A 21,208-nucleotide genomic window follows, 5' to 3' on the forward strand; every position below is an offset into this window, starting at 1 on the left:
TCAATTATAATTTATCTTATAAATGTATATATATATATTCACATATATGTATATTTGGTATTACATCACATATATGGTTTTTCAACCTGCTTTTTATCACTTGTCTATATTAAATTGTCATAAGAATGTACCCTGACCTTTTAATTGTTTCCCTGATACTGGATGTTTAGATGGTTTATAGTTTTTTCACAGCTATAAAATGCTATAATTATATCACTGTTCATAAATTTTTGTCTTCATTTGTAATAACTGTCTTAGAATAGATTCCAGCAGTAGGCTGTTTTTAGGGTCTTGAAAAATACAAGGGCATTAATTTTATGTGTAACACTTGGACGATATGTGACTGTACATTCGTTATTCTCCTGAACTGTAATAATTTTCTGTCAAAGGAATTGATTTTCATTGGGAAAAGACTTGTTTTTTCTGAGTTCTCTTTTGTTTTGTTTTAATTTTACAAGAAATATATGAATGCTTTCTCTTTAAAAAAAATCAGATGTCACGGGAATATCTAGAATATCACTTTAATACCACCCTTACTCTGCCCTGATACCATTCCCCATTCCGGAAGTAATTACCACTGACTTTTGGTATATATTGACATAATTCCAGACCTTTTTCTATGTGTTTTTATATACATGTATGTTTATACATATGCACACTAATGCACACATATATATACACATACACATATACATACATAGGTATATTGTGAGTACATATTTTTGAATATACATACATATTTATAAACGAACAGATGCGTAGCTGGAGTACCACTCCACCACAGGCTTCTAACTAGTCTCCCCAATTCTCTTCTTGTCAATTTCTTGTTCATACTTCATTCCACAGGCAGAATATTCTTTTAAAAATGTATGTACTATCATGTCAATTTCCATTTTAGTCCTGATAACTTCTAACAACTATAAGACTATTAAGTTTAAAAAACTTAACATTACTGATAGTTGCTCCATGTGATATGGCCCCAGCTTACCTTTTCTGCTGTTTTCCCACATGCTTACTACACTTTAATTATACAATAGTATATTTCAGTCTTTCTGTCAATCTCTTCACTATGACAAACTTCCTTAGCCTTTGTACCTGTGCCTAGAGTGCTCTTTTTTCTTTCTGTTTACTTTAGCTTAAATATTATTTTATCTGTGAAATCTTAACCTCTGGCAATGTTAGGAACTCCCTGTGAAATGGGAGTTTATTATCTCCTCATACCACAGTTGTATTTATGCATTTTCCCTGGCCCTAAAAATCATTTTATTCATCCATTCAATAAATAATTTATTGAGCACCTACTGTTTTGTCAGGCACTGGGTTAGAACCTAATTATATAGCAGTAAATATAATAAGAAATTATTACAAAGAAAGACAAATACTATATGATATCACTCATATGTGAGATATATTTTTTAAAAAACCCAAATGAAAACAGAACAAAAACAAGCTTATAGATACAGAAAACAGATTGGTGGTTACCAGAGGGTAAGGGGGTAGGGGAATGGTCAGAATGGATGAAGGGGATCAATTGTATGGTTATGGATGGTAAACTAGACTTTTGGTGGTGATCAGTTTGTAGTGTATACAGATATCAAATTATAATGTACATCTAAAAAAAAAGAAATTTTTAACCAGCTACTTGCAGGCTGCATTCAGCAGAGTGTTGTTTCAGTGAATGGAAGTGATACTCATTCTATAATGCATGCACTGAAGTGTTATGAAGACTTATAATAAAGATGTTTCTAACAACAACAACAACAAAGTAAAGCTTTGTAAAATACTATCGCTTAAGCAAAAGGATTTAGTGAAAGAGTAACTTGATTGCTTGTATCATTCAGTGAATTAATCCTTGAAATCATATTCAGAATTATTAGCTTTTTTTAAAAAATAAGGTCAGAATCCATGCAAGATTGATGTGAAAAAAAATTGAGGCTTTGTTTTGTGTCTTTGGTTCTTCTGATTTTTCTCGATTCATTTTCAATAATTATTTTTATGGTATTTTTAAAAAGTATTGATGTGTTATGGACACCAAAAATTTTTTTAATTGCCTTTTACCACAGACAGTTTGAGAAATATTGAAATATAGCATGTTGAGAAATTAAGGCAGGTTGATAAGGATGGAGAACAATCACATTGACAGTAGTAGCATTAACTTCATGTAGATGAAGAACCGTAGGATACTGAAAAGGGAAATGAAGTGGTCAGACTGGGACCACTGAATGTCGGGTAGAATAGAGGAGGCAAAACTGGCTGACCAGGAACCTGCTAGTAACACCAGCACCACACCTGCAATGGGAAGAACACAGATTGTGGTCGGCTGTGGTAGATTTCATACCGTTTAAGTTTAGGGTTTAGTATCTCTAACATTTTATTGTGGGAAGTTATTTCTTATTATTTGCTAACTAACCACAGTTTAATTTTTCTTTGCTTATTGTCTTTTAAACATGGCTGTGCTTGACAAAGTGTTGAAGAAATAGTCTGTTTTGGTTAGATAAATGTAACATTGTTGGACCATGTGTAAACTGATTTTAATTTAGTAGTTTATTTCTGTATTATTTCAGGTATTAAAAAGAACTCAACTACAAATTACCAGAGCCCAGCAGATCGGGCAAATGCCAGTGCAAACCTACAGAATTATGGTGAAACCTCTCCAGATGCCATCAGTACAAATTCAGAGGGTGCTCAAGAAAATCATGATGACCTGGTAATCTTTTGAGACATTCTATGAAGAGAAATGCCACCAACTTTATCTCATATTCAATATGTACACATTTAAAGACATTAATATGTAAAATGAATTGACTTAGATTGTGGGTGATTTACTTTGCTCTTTCTACTCTTGAAATTTTTCCTTTGCTCTTACTGAATTGTTTTTCTCTGAATTTCACTCTTCTAAATTTTTTTTTTATTGTATTGAGGAGGGAAGGTTCTATGTTTCTTTTTTCAATTCTTTATATTTTGATCTTTATTTTAGTTCAATTTAAATACACTTTGAAAAAGTTTGATAGTAAAGATGGTGGTCAGTCCTTATTAAGGGCTGTCTACAAAAGAAATGTTACTGGTTTATTTTAAGCCATCTTCACCCAGCGAAATATTCTTATGGATGACTTAGAAAATAAGTTCAGCTTTTAGTGAAAATAATTTCACACAGAAATGTCATATAATTAATCTTTGTGACCAAAAAATATTCTCTTGACTAAGTAGGAAGAAAGGAAGTAGAAGTTTATCACTGTAGTGCAATAGCTGCTTTCTGTTGATCACAAATATATTTTTGGTTTATTAAGTCACAGTTGTATTTTTAGAGGTTATAGTAGTTCCCTGTGTTATTTCCTAAATTTTGTTTTGAATTATTTGGTATTCTAATATTATTTATGCAATCCTTATTAGATGTCAGTTGTGGTGTTTAAAATTATTGGTGTTAATGGAGAAATTGACATCCGAGGGGAAGATATGGAAATCTGTCTTCAAGTGGACCAAGTGACACCAGATCAGTTAGGCAATATCAGTCTACGGCATTACCTTTGTAATCGTCCAGTAGGTAAGACTTTAATGTGATTTAAACTTTTTTTTTTTAATTTAATTTTTAAAAATTAATTAATTAATTAATTTTTGGCTGAGTTGAGTCTTTGTTGCTGCGCGGGGGCTTTCTCTAGTTGTGGCGAGCAGGGGCTACTCTTCGTTGTGGTGCGTGGGCTTCTCATTGCGGTGGCTTCTCGTTGTGGAGCATGGGCTCTAGGCATGCGGGCTTCAGTAGTTGTGGCTCACAGGCTCAGTAGTGGAGCATGGTCTTAGTTGCTCCGCGGCATGTGGGATCTTCCTGGACCAGAGCTTGAACCCGTGTCCCCTGCATTGGCAGGCGGATTCCTAACCACTGCGCCACCAAGGAAGCCTAAACTTGTTTTGTTTTTTATCCATATGATTCATCAGCAATTCTGTCTTTGATATAAATGAATTCAAGGAAAATGACATTTATTTATAATAATGCAAGAGATTTGTTCTTTCAGATTACCATATTTCACTAAAGTACTTTAAGTTATTAGAAACATAACCTGTTGAAGAGGTACTCCCTCATTTCTTTCTGTTTCTGCTGTTAAGTTCATCTTTTACTTTTTCAGTCGTCCCATTCTTTGAGATGATAGGTCTGAGAAAACTAAAATCTTTTCTGTATTAAAAGAGTGATAAAGTAATCCTAAAAGGTCAAAGTTAGTTCTACACTAGAATAAGTGTCAGTTTTTATATTCCATTATCTTGCTTATAAGCAAACATTTCCTGAGTCTGGCGTGTTACTTGATATTTGGTAAAATCACGTATCCTGTTCTTATGGTTTTTCATTCTAAGATCAACACATTCACTTAGACATAGAGGGATATAAGCGACAAAATACACAGTGTATGACGAGGCATACCACATTAAACTGTCCCTTTCTCAAACTTTATATGGAATTATCACTACGATTTTCAGTTATTTAAAGAAATGAATTTATTAAAATAGTTATACTAAGAAATTTAAATGACAGTGTTCTTTTGAAAAGTCACTGAGCTGGAATATTTTTCTTTGCTATATACACAGAATGCTATATCTGATATATAACATGTTGAAATACATATAGTCCTGCATGATATTAAATACGTATGCTATCACCTCACATCCTGGGAGTTGCAAGTAAATGTGCCATTTGTCTATAAACCAGCATCACAGAAAAAAATTGGCTCCTGGCTTTTTTCTATGTGTAGGCCTTGCAGTTTACAATGTCTCTCCTAAAAAAAAATTCAAGAATTTCATATTAGCAGGTGTAAATCCCAATAGCATACAAAATGGAGGAAGATAAGTATATAGTTGGAAAGGTTTTGTAGTCAATGAAAGATCAACAAAAAAAGATTGAATGTAAAATTTCAAAAGCTAGACCCTATTCTATACCCAACACAAACACTTTTTTCACAGTTTTTTACTTCTCTTTATAGCCCACTTATTACCATGTCCCACTTATTACTTTGTTTCATATTGTTCCTAACGGAAGAAATCATTTTGAAATGCCTTATATATATGGGTTATACAGTCAGTGCTGTCTAATACCTTGTTTTTTCACAGCTGTCTTGGTTGTTTAAAAATAAACAAAATAACAAGAAAGAAAGGAAAGGGAAAGAGAATAAAGGGAAAAGGAGAAAAAAATAGTTTAGCTTGAACATTTAAAACATTAATAAGCCATATGAACAAAGATTGTATTTGATCTACAGTTTATATACACTGTCACTCTGACATGAACAGTTAAAACTGCAAAGTTGTTTTTGCTTTTGTTTGTTTTTGTTTTTCTATAATGGGTGGACTTTGGATTCCTTTAATAGGAAGACCTTAATATAAGTTTCATGGCATAAAAGGTAATAAGCAGGAGTGATTTTTGACTAATGAGAATTTTGTTTTGTTTTATCTCTGTTCTAAATACTCTTTTTTGTTTGAAATTATTTATGGCTGGCTCTCAGCTCCCTGGAGTGAGTAGTGTGTGTGTGTGTGTGTGTGTGTGTGTGTGTGTGTGTGTAGATAGACATATGTAGACATATGGATAGATAAAAGGCAAAATAAAATCACATTTACCAAATTGTTTGTTTTCAATTGCTCTTACTGTTAAATAGACAAGTTAGTTAACTCTTGTTTTTCTTGGTACAGGAAAGAACACTAACCATGATCAGTTTGTGACCATTTCTTTTACCTTCTATTTTAAAAAATTAAAGTATCGAGTTCTTAATTGTTTAAAGAATTCTTTGAGAGTCTTTTTTTTTTTTTTTTTTTTTTGGCAGCGAAGTCCCATGCGGCTTGTGGGATCTTAGTTCCCCGACCAGGGATTGAACCCAGGCCCCAGAAGTGAGAGCACTGAGTCCTAACCACTGGACCACCAGGGGATTCCCTAGGAGTATTTTTGATCTTTTCTAGTATCTATACTATTTATTTATTTTGAATTGTTAATAAATAGTGCTAACATTAATTAAATATCATTTTTTACCTGAAATAAAAGTTTTAAAAACAACTCTCCACTTTATGTTGCATGTGGAGATGTATCCCTGGTGCATAAATATACGTATCTTTAATTTCTTGCACCTTTCTCCCCTTCATAAATATATATACATTTGACTTCTGTAAGACTAGAGTATTCACACGCATACTGAGGAAAATTAAACATCTTTCCATCATGAATTTGATAAATGGGGTCTTCTTATGAGGGCCCATGGGACAGATAACTTTGACCCTCAATAACTGAAACAGCTTCACCTTTTCAGAACAGTTTGTTTTTAACTCACGGGTTCTATGAATTGTGAAACGGATCGTATTTTTCTTTTTGCTGCTAGGAAGTTATTTTTGGTCTACCTTTGGCACAGAAATTTAAATAATGTATTTTGAGTTAATAATCTTACCACCTATCTTTACTTTTCCATTCCCTGCTTATTTTTTTAATCTGATTATACCATGTGCATGTTTTCTCCTATTCTTTTTGGAGCTAGGTAATGTAAAATAAACAAAATAGTTACCATGAGGGCCAATTCACTTAAGTAGTTCCACTAGGAACTTTTATTTTTAAAGATATTCTATGGGTGTTTATTGAAATTAAAGAAATTTGTTTTGAACTCAAGTATTTATAGCTCTGTAAGCCACCTCAAATTCTTTTTTGGAACAAGGCCAAGGCATAAATAAATGTAAATATAAATATAAACATATATATATTTCCTTTGCTATAATTTTAGTTTCAAGATTGTCTTCTAGTAGTAACATTTTAATAGGGTCTTCTCTATTTGCTTTTCCAGTTATTTAAGGGCCCAATTTTAGTGAAGAATGTACAAAACTTTAGGCTTTTGTCACTACTTGAGAAATGGCTTGAGTCACTTTAAATGCCATGACTGTTTCTTCATGACAGTTGTCCGTTATAAATGTATAGATATGTACACACTCAGACACACTCAAAATATCTGAGTTATGCATCATCAGATTTATATCATGGCTTGTTTTTCCATGTTACCAAAAAATAAAAATATATATAAAAGTATAGACAAGACAGGGCTTTCCTGGTGGCACAGTGGTTAAGAATCTGCCTGCCAATGCAGGGGACACGGGTTCGAACCCTGCTCCAGGAAGATCCCACATGCCGTGGAGCAACTAAGCCTGTGTGCCACAGCTACTGAAGCCTGCACGCCTAGAGCCCGTGCTCCGCAACAAGAGAAGCCACTGCAGTGAGAAGCCCGCGCAGCACAACGAAGAGTAGCCCCTGCTCCCCGCTCGCCGCAGCTAGAGAAAGCTCATGCACACCAGCGAAGACCCAACGCAGACAAAAATAAATAAATAAATAAATATTTTAGAAAAGTATAGACAAGGCAGCATCATTGCAGTAGAAAGATTGTCTATAAAAATGGAAATTGGGAAAATTAGGGTTGGGTGCATGTGGTATATGTACTGTAAATATAAATTAAGTGTAAATATTAAAAGTTTATTATTGCTTTAACATTGTACAAAGTGACAGTACCTCTTAATGACAAATAATTGAGAGTGACATTTTTGAGTAGTGCTACAAAGTTATAATTTTTATTTGTTCTTTTTTCACAGTTTCAGATCATAAAGCTGTAATTCATTCTAAATCCTCTCCTGAGATTACTCTGAGATTTGAAAGTGGGCCTGGTGCTGTAATACACTCTTTGCTTGCAGAAAAGAATGGCTTTCTGCAGTGCCATATAGAAAACTTTAGCACTGAGTTTCTTATATCTTCTCTTATGAATATTCAACATTTTTTGGAAGATGAAACTGTTGCAACAGTGATGCCAATGAAGATACAAGTTTCTAACACAAAAATAAATTTAAAAGTATGTTAACAAATATTTTTATATTTTCATGTTATAAATGTTCACTTTGCCTACCTGGACTTTGATTCATGTCTAGAAATATGAACTTGTTGGTCTTTGTGGTGATGATGTAGAGATTTTTCATAGAAATTAGAAAATATCAAAATAAAATGAGCAGTTTTCTCACTGTATGAACTAAAGCATGTTAAAGATATATTTCGAACTCATTAAGAATATCATTGGCTGAAGTAGTGTTTAAGAAAATGATTAATTGAAGATGATTAATTTTATCTTTTACTTTAATAACAACATGCCAATACTATTTCTCTTTTCCGTAGGATGACAGTCCTCGTAGTAGTACAGTATCCCTTGAACCAGCTCCTGTAACTGTTCATATTGATCATCTTGTGGTAGAGAGAAATGATGATGGCTCTTTTCATATCAGAGGTATATATGAAAACAGTTTAAGTGAACATTTAACTGAAATTTGACATTATTAGTATGCCGATTGTTTTTTTTTTCACTCATACTTTTTATATACTATTTTATATGTGTGTGCATATGTAGTAGTAGATGATTTAGGGACACTTTGAGGACATTGTGTTAAAATATCCATGTATGAACCTCTAGCTCAGGAATAACTCATCTACAATTGATTTAGTATCTATTCTACAAATGTGTTTTGAATGAAGTCCTTCCAGGTTTATCTCAAGCTTCTCCTTTTCAACGAACCCTTCTCTATAACTTGATGTGACTTCTTAAAATTCTTGAGTACTTATTCTCCATACATTAGTTACTTATAGTATATTGCTGTGTATTTAGTTCTGTTTTAGTGCTTGTATCTCCATTCTAGCAAGATTTCTAAGGTTCCTCATGTAAGGACTGTGTCTTCTAAGGTAGTGTGGAGTAGTGGAAAGAGCTTGAGTTGGTAGACCTAGGTGTTCTAGTCCTCACTTTGTTAGTAGCTACTTGAGGGTGAAATGTGAGGGACTGATAAGAGGCGAACCAGAAAAATCTGTAGCCAGAAACCATGAAAGAGAAGACTATTGCTGAGGTAGAAGCAGTTTGTGGGGCACTCTTGACTGAAGAGTCCTTCCTCTCTGGAGCTGGGGAACAGCTACAGCAAACATAGAAGTCAGGCCAAGAAAGATCAAAATGTCAGCTTCATTACTGGTAAAAGCTCAGGTGAAGATAGCTCAGGTGTGAGAAGTTAGGTTTGCTGTATGGCTCTTGCTCCCAGATGCTTTAGAGCCCAAAACTGCAGGTCTGTCTTACACAAAAAGCAGAGCAGAGTGCTCCAGTGCTCCAGAGTGCTGAAGAAAAGTTGAGACTTTTAAAGAAATATAATTAATATCCTCAGACAGATGATAGGATTTTGAACTCAAAACAAGAACAAGCTTTTATGGAAAATAACCAGTTAGAAATCCTTGAAAATTAAAAACCTGATCTTTGAAGTAAAAAATAGTAGGTCACCTAAAATCTATCAGCTCTACCTTCAAGAGATATCCAGAGTCAGACCTGAATCATACAGTATGTAGCTGTCCCAGATTGGCTTCTTTCACTTAGTTATATGATTTAAGGTTTCTCCATATCTTTTCAAGGCTTAATAGCGCATTTCCTTTTAGAGCCAAATAATATTCCATTGTCTGAATATTCCACAGTTTATTTCACCTACTGAAGGACATCTTGGTTGCTTCCATATTTTGGCAGTTATGAATAAAACTGCTGTACACATTCACATGCAGGTGTTTGTGTGGACATAAGTTTTCAGCTCCTTTGGGTAAATACCAAGGAGTGTGATTGCTGGATCTTATGGGTAAGAGTACGTTTAGTTTTGTAAGAAAATGGCTGTACTATTTTACATTCTTACCAGCTGTGGATGAGATTTCTTGTTGCTCTATGTTCTCACTAACATTTGGTGTTGTCAGTGTTCTGGATTTTGGCCATTCTACATAGGTGTGTAGTGGCATGCTGTTGTTTTAATTTGCATTTCCCTGATGACATATGATGTATGCATCTTTTCATATGCTGATTTGCCATCTATATATCTTCTTTACTGAGGTGCTCTTAAAGTCATTGGCCTCAGAGAGAGATTTCATATTGATAAAAGATCCCCCAAAACATACCTCAGTCATAAACCTTTATCCATCTAACAACATAACTAAAAAATATAAAGCAAACCTATTTGAAGTAAAGAGAAATGGAATCATATCATATTGAGATGCTACAATCATAGAGAAACTTTTACATGCCTCTCAGAGTACAAATATAGATACATAAATATAAATATGTGTGTGTGTGTGTGTGTGTGTGTATATATATATATATATATATATATTTGAATTCAACAAACGGGTAATTTCAAATACCCATAAAACTTCTCTATTAATTCAGTCTCAAAGAAAATATCAACAGATTCCAAAACATAGAGTTCATGCAGGCCATTTCTCTGATATCAGTGCAATAAAGTTTGTCATTGACATAAAAATGTAGCAGAAAATAAAATATTTTTAAAATTAATTAATTTATTTTATTTTTGGCTGCGTTGGGTGTTCGTTGCGGTGTGGGGGCTGCTCTTCGTTGCAGTGCGTGGGCTTCTCGTTGCAGAGCACGGGCTCTAAGCTCACGGGCTTCAGTAGTTGTGACACACAGGCTCAGTAGTTGTGGCGCACGGGCTTAGTTGCTCCACAGCATGTGAGATCTTCCCAGACCAGGGCTCTAATCTGTGTCCTCTGCATTGGCAGGTGGATTCTTAACCACTGCGCCACCAGGGAAGTCCCAAATAAAATATCTATACTTGACAAAATTTAAAACAATCCTTGCTCTAATTCTTGGGGATTTATTGGCAACTGAGTGAGATTGATTACTATTTGCTAAAGAAAACAAAAACAAATATTTGTTTTAAATGAGAGGTTTAAAATATCTGAAGAAAAATATCCACTTGCATACACATAATGGAGAAATAAAGAATTACATAGACATCAATTTAATGAGTAAAAACTAATTTAAAATCAAGGTGCTTTGAAAAAATTTTCTCTGTATTTTCCCCTATATTTCTTATCTATATTTTATAATTAGTCAAATATCAATACATATTTTACCAATTGTGAACTGTATTTTAATGTAGTAGCTAAGGCAAAAGTGAATCACTGGTCCAGCAAGGGCATATATTTGCATGAAGATCATTTCAATATGGAAAGTCCATTTGGATTTGTCTTTAAAGTTGTATGGGTTAAAAAAAAGTCCCATATGAGGGACTTCCCTGGCGGTCCATTGGTTAAGACTCTGCGCTTCCATTGCAGGGGGCACAGGTTCGATCCCTGGTCGGGGAACTAAGATCCCACATGGCCCGCGGTGTGGCCAAAAAAAAAAAAAAAAAAAAAAAATCACATATTTATCTTTTCAGAATATGTCACATTTTTATACACTTCATTTCTTACATTTTTGAAAACTCTTGCTCCTTATCAAATGTTTTACATTTTAGGAATATAATTTTTCTTATGTCATGTTTTAACAGTGACACTTGGATCTTTTCAGCAAAGCCATTTAGGTAGTGATGAAATGTTAGAGAAAAGCATATCCTAGATTTTCTTTAAGTGGGCATCAAAACTCAGGGTATTATTTAAATTTAGCAGCAGTACTCATGTATGTAAATTTTTCTTTTTAAGCATTACTTTTAAAAAAAATATTTATTTATTTTTGGCTGCGTTGGGTCTTCGTTGCTGTACACAGGCTTTCTCTAGTTGTGGCCAGTGGGGGCTACTCTTCATTGCTGTGCACAGGCTTCTCATTGCAGTGGCTTCTCTTGTTGCAGACCACAGGCTCTAGGCGTGCAGCCTTCAGTAGCTGTGGCACGCAGGCTCAGTAGTTGTGGCTCGCAGGCTCTAGAGCACAGGCTCAGTAGTTGTGGCACACGGGCCTCGTTGCTCTGTGGCATGTGGGATGTGGGATTTTCCCGGACCAGGGCTTGAACCTGTGTCCCCTGCATTGGCAGGTGGTTTCTTAACCACTGTGCCACCAGGGAAGTCCTGTAAATTGTTGATGTACCTTTCAAAAGCTCATTGAGACGATGGAAAAGTTTGTTGTGTTATTCAGGATATTAGCATTGTACAAAATTTAAGACAATTTATTTTAAAGTAGTTTTCCATTGTCTCTGGAAAGAACAACATGTTTTAAGCATAAGCAAGTATGCTTTGTTTTATACAGAGTGTCTCATGTTTTATTTCAGTGTATTCCTAAGAGCAATATCATGAAGCAGATTACATTATGTTATTTTTCTTATCATGTGGAAATGAATTGTATGAGGGTCTTTAGTGTATGATGTATGTAATATAACACATAGTCTAATGTACCGCACATAAAGCTTGTATGATAATGTATCATAAATACTACTCAAATTAATATATTAGCCATGATAAACAAGTATTTAACAGTTTTATTTGCTTCTTAGAATTTTGAAGCACTTTGGGTAAATAATTTGAATGGCCCTACTTTCTCAAATAGCTCTTTAAGAAATTTTCAGGTATGGGAGTTCCCTGGTGGTCTAGTGATTAGGATTCGGTGCTTTCACTGCATGGCCCAGGTTCAATCCCTGGTCGGGGAACTGAGATCCTGAAAGCCACGTGGCACAGCCAAAAAAGAAAAATAAGGAAAGAAATTTTAAGGTATGCTGAGTTTTTCTCCCTTAAAACAAATTTATTTAGCAAACAGGAGCATTCAGAATAATCTGACTAGTAGATGTTTCAAAAATTAGTTTTAGGTGTTTGTTGCTGTGATAATAGCAGCTTACCTAATATTTTTCTTTACTCCTTCCTGTTCTTTTAGTGTACTATGAGGTATACTTGCAGCTGCTCTGGATGTGATTAAATAAAGTTCATCATGAAGGAATAGGTGTTTTTTTTGTTATTTATTTATTTATTTATTGCCACTTATCATAGTACTCCTCACTTCTTGGGAAAGACTAGTTTTTCAGTAAAGAGAAAGTTAAAATAATTTTTCAGAAAATTACAAAGGTATACTACAGTTTCTTGTTGCTCCAGTGAAATATGACTAATTGAGTAACCTAATAACACTATTATAAGAGAAAAAGATGGAAAATGTTTGTTGTGTATGTGTGTGTGTGTGTGTGTGTGTGTGTATATGGTATGTGTGTATATCCTATGCCATCTATTGTTAATTACTTTTAATAGTAGTGTCCTGTCTCTCAACATGTCTTGCACCCAACACACCTAGGACCTGGCATACTCCCATCTGAGACAGTGGCCATTGTGACATTGACTCCCAGCAAAAGTGTTGTGAGGGAGTACCTCCCAATAGATTATATTGGAATGTTGGGGGTAGGATGGGGCATTGTATATTTAAAGGTCTGTGATGAACAGCTCTTTGCCATATACAGCCTTAGAATCATTGCCATAATACTTCCTCACTGGGAATGAGGGAAGAATTTTTAAATTACTAAACCTAAAGAAAAGTGTAAAACCTAAACTCAGAAGAGTGCCTGTATGACACTCAGAGAAGATAAATGAATAGACATCTTCTGTCTGAATAAACAGAGAACTGTTAAAACCTAGATTTAAAGTCAGATATTTATTGAACACCTACTGTGGTACTAACAGCAATTAATATTTGAATAATGCTTTCCAGTTTGTGAAGTTTTTTACATTAAATATTAACTCACTTAATTCTTACCATAACCCTTTGAGATAATTAAGGCAAGTATTCTTAGCATCTCCTTTTTGCAAATGAAGAAATTAAAGTTTAGGTAAGTTGAATGGCTTGTCCAAGGTACAAGATCTAGAAAATAACTAACAGAGCCTATGCTAGGGGAAAAATGTACATTGTCGTAAGATGCACATTTCATCCATGAGGGGCATGGATTTGTTCATCAAAATTTGTCTTAAAAACTAGAAAGAAGTTCTTTTAAAGTAAATAAAAGGAAATATGTCTTTCTATAGTAATAGACTCCAATTACCCTTGTCAGTTACAGGTTCTCTCCTTTCCTATCCCTTTCCAGTCCCTCCCATCTTTACACTTGCTTCTTCCTGCCTCTTCCTCCCCCTTCCTCCCCTTCTTATCTCTTCCTTTTCCCTTCCTACCTGCTCCTCCCTACTTATCTCTCCCTCTTTTTGTTTCCTAATTGAAGTATTGTTGATTCACAATATTATATTAGTTTCAGGTGTACAGTATAGTGATTCAGTATTTTTATAGATTATACTCCATTAAAAGTTATTACAAGATAATGCCTATACTTCTCTGTGCTATACAATATATCCTTGTTGTTTATCTATTTTAATCTATTTTATACCTAGTAGTTTGTATCTCTTAGTCTCATATTCCTCATTTGCCCCTGCCTGCTTTCTTCTCCCATTTGGTAACCACTAGTTTGTTTTCTGTATCTGTGAGTCTGTTTCTGTTCAGAGCAGCACTGTTTACAGTAGCCAAGATATGGAAGCAACCCAAATGGATAAAGAAGATATGAGATATATATATATAAAAACATACACACTGTGGAATATTACTCAACCATAAAAAAAGAATGAATTCTGCCATTTACAGCAACATGAGTAGACCTAGAGAATATTAAGCTTAGCGAAATAAGTCAGAGAAAAAGAAATACTGATGATTTCACTTATATGTGGAATCTAAAAGGTACTACCAATGAGTGTATATGCAAAACAGACTCACAGCTAACTCTCCGTCTTTATCTCCAGTTACAGCTACATCCCTCTTCCTCTTTTCCCATCCTCACTCCTCTGTCTCCTCCACTCTCTAGCTCTCTCTCCTCCCTCCTCCTCTATTTCATTCCTTCTTTTTCTCTTCCCATATTTCTTCCTCTTCTCTTCTTTTCCTCTCCTTCCCTTTTCTCTCCTCATTCCACTTCCCAGTGATTGAAATAAAATGGGTTTCAGAATTGTTTGATCAGTGTTTTTTTCATTATTCTTAGGATCCCATGAGTAGTGAGATATAGGCTAAATAGAATGGGCCTTGGGCCCTCTATTTTCCTCACTACAGCCTATATAACTCAGCTTTTTTTTTTTAGTTCATATTAGCATTCTATGTCAGATTTCATTTAAAAGAAGAGTTTTGCTCCTCTAAAAGTTTGAAAACCAAAAGTATGTTATAAATTTGTAATCAAGTAGAATTTTAGGGGTGTTACTAATTTTTTGAGGTTGAAAGAGTGGAGAATTTGGCTTTTCCATGGCATAGTACTTTAGGATTTCTCTTATAGTCACTGCCAAGCTGAATCGTATGCTAGTCTGAACCAATACAACAGTTTTTGTAGTTTTTTTCCTAGTTAATACTACTAAAAACATAATCAGTACAGGACAATATTGTAAAAAGTAGTTTCTGATTTGAGACCACTGTAATATAATGAACCCAAGAACAGACTAAAACTCAACTTGATGTCATTTATCCATGTTGATGGTACTACTCCATTTTTATATATACAGAATAGGGGTAAAATTGATAGAACCATTATGGAGGGTAATTTGGCAATATGAACAAAAGCTTTAAAAAATATTTTTGTTCTTTGACTTAGCTAACCCCTTCTGGAAATCTTTTTAAGGGGAAAAATTATTTTGAGCAGTATTACTCTTTTGTCTGCTCAATATAATTTGATATGGTGAACTGCCTTTTTATCATGACTGTTGCAAATGATTTTGGTGGACTTAGCAATCATATGACCCTATCACAAAAATGGAGATGGGACCCAGCAGGGCCGATCAAAAGATTTCAGCCCTTGGGACACTGAGTGATACATGAATGGACTGTGACCCAAGCATTCTGAGTCTTTTTTTGTGAATTGAAAAGGACACTGAGAGAGAAGGGTTCACAGGCTGTAAAACTTACTTGTTTGGGGTCACCAGAGGCTACCTTTGCCATCATATGACTGAACTAATCCAGAAGAGAAGAAAAGTGGACCTGAGAAGTAGAGAGAGTCAGGTTCCTAAATTGACACTCCTGAGGACATCATATGAATTCCAGTATCTGGCTATACCTGAAGCACCATCACTTGTTTTTGATTACTGATTTAATCTCTTTACCTGTTGTATTTGCGTCTATTTCTTACTGAGTCTATTTTGGTAGCTTGTGTCTTTGTAGGAATTTTTCTATTTCATCTAAGTTATCTAATTTATTGGTATACAGTTCTTCACAGTATTCCTTTACAATTATTTTTATTTCTGTTAGGTTGATAGTAACGTCCCCTCTTCCATTTCTGATTCTAGTAATTTGTTTCCTTTTTTATTTTTTGGTCCGTCTAAGGTTTTATCAATTTTATTCATGTTTTCAACAGATGAGCTTTTGGTTTTGATTTTGTTCATCTTTTCAATGAATGAGCTTTTTTCTTTTATTGACTTTATTGTTTTTCTGTTTCATAATGTCTTCCTACTAATAGAGATACTCATTTTTAAATTAGTTTTTCACAAGAGAACTTAAGATTTATCAAGTATTTAGAAATGTTATCTGAGTATTTATTTGTTGTATTAGATTCTCAGATGCTTAACTCTAGAAATGATTTGAAAGAAGATGTCAAAAGTGATTCAGTGCTGCTTACCAGTGGAAAGTGTGATCTGAAAAAACAACACGGTGTCACTCAAGCCACTCAGACGAGCCCAGAGGTTCCTTGGCCTTCTCGGTCAGTCAACTTTCCTGAGTGCTCCTTTGACTTTACTAGGGAACAGGTAATGGAAAAACTAGTTCATTCTCATTCAGTTTCAGCAATTAAAATAAATATTAAATAGTTCAGACATTATTTACTTATTTAACATTTGTTGAGTGCTTGTTATATGCCAGGCACTGTGTTAGATGCTGTTGATACAATGTTGAGCAAGGTATGGACATTCCCAGCCTTCACAGAGGTTGTAGTCTGATGGAAGATAAAGGAGTAACTGTGGGACAGTGCCAGTTTCTGGAATCTATGAAGGCTTCTTGGAAGATATATTCATTTTGTTGTCTTATTTTTAAGTTGCAAAAGTATTGTTATATTTCAGAACTTTGGAAAAATATTTTAAAACAACTCTAACATATTGTAACCTCCTACAGTGTTATCAGTATTTTTTAATTTTTCCTCCCAGGCTCTTTCCATAATTTTTCTAAACAATTACTATTCTAGTGTATATAACTGTATTTTTTTTTTTACTTAACATTGTTTAACAGATATTTTCCATATTGCTACGTATGCTTCATATATGTATTTTATTTGTTTTTTTAATTCAAGTATAGTTGATGCTTCATATTTGTTGTTAGTGGCAGATTAATATGGGTGTGGATGTATTGTCATTTCTAAAGGTTCCTCTTAACATTTGTTAATATTTGAGTTGCTTCTTATTTTTTGCTGTTATAAAATTCTGTCCAGCAGAATTTTAATTCTCTATGATAGAACCACAGAATGAGTTCATTCATCTGTTTAACAGGATTTGTTGGATGTCAACTCTAAGCTAAGGATATAGAATTGTAACAGTATACCACTCCCTATCTATTAAGAAACTCAAAGTTTAGTGGGAAAGACAGGAGCATGTAAATGGTAGTCAGAACATACTGTTTCATGTGTTATATGTACTAGAGTTTGGGAAGTATAGTGAAATACCCAACTTGGTCTGTAAGGCAGGCATTCTTAAGCTGGTACTAAAAGGTCTGAGAACTCTTTGAAATTCAACGAATTTATTTTAATATATCTGTGTAAATGTGTTTTCCTGTGGAGAAAGTTTTATCACATCTTCCTGGTTAGGGGTTAGGGAATGGTTCTAAGAGGATAAAATGCTTGAACCAAGTCTTAATGAGGGGAGACCTATTGATATCTAGATGAAAATGTCTAATGAGATATTCAGAATGTGGGTCTGGGGCTCAAGATAGAGGCTTGTGCTGGATCAGGCTATCTATAGTTATTGGAACCACAGGAGTAGATGAGAGCATCTAAGAGAGTGGCTCCAGTGGTAAGAGAAGGCGACCAATTATGGAATTTAATAGAATATGAAAAATTTAAGGGTTCTTAAACAGCTGAGGAAGAGATGAAAAGTCCATAGGTAGAGAGGGATAAACAAGAAGGAACTGTAGCATAAAAGGCAAAAGAGGAGAGAGGCTTAACAAGGAGTGGTGAGGTCAGCAGCATCTTAAGAGAAATTGAAATTAAACAAAATCACTATTAGATTTGGAAATTAGAAGTTAATTAGTGTTTTGAATTGCTGGGTCAAAACTTACGGACATTTTTAAGTGCTTGGTATGTGTTTCCAAATAACTTCTCAAAGCAGTTTTCAGCTTAAGTGCATCCCCACCAGCATTGGGTAATTTTACTGACTCATGTGTCGTACCTTTGATACTATATAAAGAGTTTGTGTTTTCTGAAAATGGTTAAGTTTTCTTATTTTCCAAATTTATCATTTCAGCTCATGGAAGAGAATGAATCTCTTAAACAGGAATTGGCTAAAGCTAAAACAGCTCTTGCAGAGGCTCACTTGGAAAAAGATGCTCTTCTCCATCACATAAAGAAGATGACAGTTGAATAGCAGGAGTGGCAGTCAGAAACTTAAATTATAGCTCTGGAGTATGGTGGTTATATTTATAATGTGATGTTACCAATTAGTGGAAGACTTTCCTTTTCATGAAAAGACAATAAAATGAAATAGAATGTGATGAAGTGGTGACTATTCCAAAGCCAGTTTAGAAAATACTAGGTACGGGCATTACAGTCTTTTGGTTGTTTTGTGTTTTGGGGTTTAACCCTCTTTTAAACTGGTGTGATATAGGGAAGTCAACGCATACTGTAAAATAATTACCTGCCTAATGAATAGAAGATGTCATTTCCTAATTTTGATATTACATTATAGGCATTTTTAAAAAAGAAAAATTAAAATCTTATGTGTTCCCACTATTTATCACTATTTGTTAATAATTTACTATTATTTACAAAGATTCAGATGCGTTTAGGGCTAATGTAAAATAAAAGGAGGCTTACATTTTAAATGTTATTAAAATTATGTACTTAAATCTATATTTAATTACTGTAAAAAATCCAGTCAAATTAATAAATATCTAATGGCTGGGTTTGAAAATTCTAGAAATCATCACCCTACTGCGCTTATGAAGTAACTTGAAAATGTGAAAAAGAATCATTTGAAGTGATGGGTAAACTGTGTAAGTTGAAGCTATAATTTTCAACAAAGAAGATGGCACAAATGTTAAAATAAAAAGCACAAACTGTAAAAAAGCAAGACATTAGAGTATATGGCCAACTGATTTAAAAAGCATTATTTGTACATTCCTTTAAACGTTTATCGTTAGAAGTAAAAGAGTAATTTAACTATCCTGCTAAATTTAGCAGCATTTGTAACTGTAAGAATTTTAACTAATACTATTTATATTAGTTCTTTACCTTCATCTTTCCTCTATTTAAGGAAGGGAACGTTTTCAGAGAATTTTCTTTTCACGTACATAAAACAATTTCATACCATTCCTGTAGTATCACAACAGGTGGATGTTTGCACATGTCAAATTTATAATGCTAGTTTTGATTAAAGTTCTATGTGACTTATATATATTATCTTCTACAATAAGAAAAACTGGTAAATTTTGAATTCTATTTTCTAGGGATTGTTAAGTTTGAAACCAACACGAGAGAGAATCTCAATCATGCATTATGAAATAAAAGTTTGAGTATTTAAGAAACAGAGGCTTTTAACAATTTAAAATATATTTCTGATAGAATTAAACTAAGTGGGGTCTATTTTAAAATTCACATTCTTAAACATAAATATAACCAAGATAGAACATGAAACAGCTGGACTGCTCTTTCTTTAAGATACTTGAAAATTTTCAAATTTTCAACCATGTTCGGACACTTTATGGTGCTTTGCTTGTTTGGCATGACTTATATAGCCATCCCTCTATCTAAGTACTTGGAAGGAAATACATGTTTCATTTTACATTAAGTGTTGGAGTGATTTTAGATTTTATTGAAAATGGTACTGGCCTTTTTTTTTTTTTTTCTGTAATGTCCATTTTAATTAACATTATTTAAAATACAGGCCCTGTTTTGGGAGCTAAGGATACAGCAAAGAACAAGTTAAATTGTTATTATTTTACCTCAGAGTGTTTTAAAAATCCTGTTAAACCATTTTAATCTAAGACTATTATATAGTTTTAGATTAAAAGCAAAGGTCTAATTAAATATTTTAAATGTATAGCTTATATCCTTAGTAGAGTACTTTTGATCTGTAGGTATATCGTCAACAAAAGCAGTCTCTATTATAGAAAAGCAGGATTGATGGGACATTAACTTCTTCAGAGCTTGCAGTGTTTCTCAGACTTGAGCTATTTGCTCTATATGAATTTTAAATTTATGTGTTATAATTATCTAGTATTACAGATGCTGAATGTTTTTCTTATTTTCAGTTTACTTGACCTTCTCAAGAAAATGATATAAACAGTAGAGATGATAATTAATGTGGATCTGAATATTCTGTATGCTTTGTTAGACTTTTAAAAATTTATAGTGATTACTATTTTTATAGAGATTTAAAATTAATAAAACACTTCCAAAAGCATTATGTAATTCCCACAGCAAACCTGGGAGGTAGGTATTATTCACATTTTAAAAGTTAAATAAAAAAACATAAGGCTCAGACAGAACAACTGACTTGACTGAAATCACAATAACCTGCTCTTTTTACTTAAATCCCAATTATATGCTTTTATTTTATCTTATTCCTTATTTCACAGATTTTTCCTGAGGTGGGGAAAGGAATCACTTGTTGGTCTTTTATCTGTTTTTCTTTTAAACATAAATAATAATACTTTTAAAGTGTGTGTGTGTATGATGTGTGTATTATTCAAACTATTTAAAAGATAAGGGGAGAATTTTTTTTAAGTTAACCTCAACCTTTTTAGCTGTGTGAGAAATATAGGAATCAACCTGTAATAAACTTACCAGAGTTTTTAAATGACCACAAATTAGATATAAAGTTGCCATGTCTTTGCTAAGTCCCTAGCAGAGATGTTAGTAATCAGGGGAAGAAAATGATATTTGTATTTTCCTTTTTAATTTTACGTATGTGAAAAACATTTTCTTGGCATCTTGTATTTTTTTTCTTTTCTCATTTTATCCTAGAATTCAAAAGATCACCATGTGACATTAGTTGTAATGAAACATTATTTTTATTTAAGCCGTGTAAGAATGGCTATATAAGATTGCAGGCAAATATATGTGAAAAAATTAACCAGAAACTCCTTTTGGATTTTTATTGTAGTTATTGTTATTCAGTACTTGTCAGTACAGGGGTTAAAACTTCCTCTTTAAGTTTTTATTAACGTATCCAATCTAAGGTACCACCATCACCCTGGTTTCCAAGCTGGTAACCTAGAACTCCTCTTAGACACCTTCCTCTCCCTAA

The 21,208-nt window shown here is 33.6% G+C and overlaps 1 protein-coding gene across 4 annotated transcripts in view; it reads left to right on the top strand.

Moving 5' to 3' along the window:
- Positions 1-20,622, top strand: part of BLTP3B (bridge-like lipid transfer protein family member 3B) — a 92,882-nt gene extending 72,260 nt beyond the window's left edge. For 3 of the 4 annotated variants that reach the window (XM_007165829.2, XM_007165828.3, XM_028166433.2), the window contains 6 exons: positions 2,565-2,707; positions 3,391-3,541; positions 7,588-7,841; positions 8,159-8,267; positions 16,311-16,504; positions 18,206-20,622. In XM_007165829.2, the coding sequence (XP_007165891.2) occupies positions 2,565-2,707; positions 3,391-3,541; positions 7,588-7,841; positions 8,159-8,267; positions 16,311-16,504; positions 18,206-18,325 (971 nt within the window). In that variant the 3' untranslated portion in view covers positions 18,326-20,622. The remainder of the gene's footprint in view (positions 1-2,564; positions 2,708-3,390; positions 3,542-7,587; positions 7,842-8,158; positions 8,268-16,310; positions 16,505-18,205) is intronic. The other variant, XM_057555930.1, reaches the window with a different exon arrangement.
- Positions 20,623-21,208: the final 586 nt, after the last annotated feature.

Source organism: Balaenoptera acutorostrata, chromosome 11 (assembly GCF_949987535.1).
Source record: "Balaenoptera acutorostrata chromosome 11, mBalAcu1.1, whole genome shotgun sequence".
Classification (NCBI taxonomy): Eukaryota; Metazoa; Chordata; class Mammalia; order Artiodactyla; family Balaenopteridae; genus Balaenoptera; species Balaenoptera acutorostrata.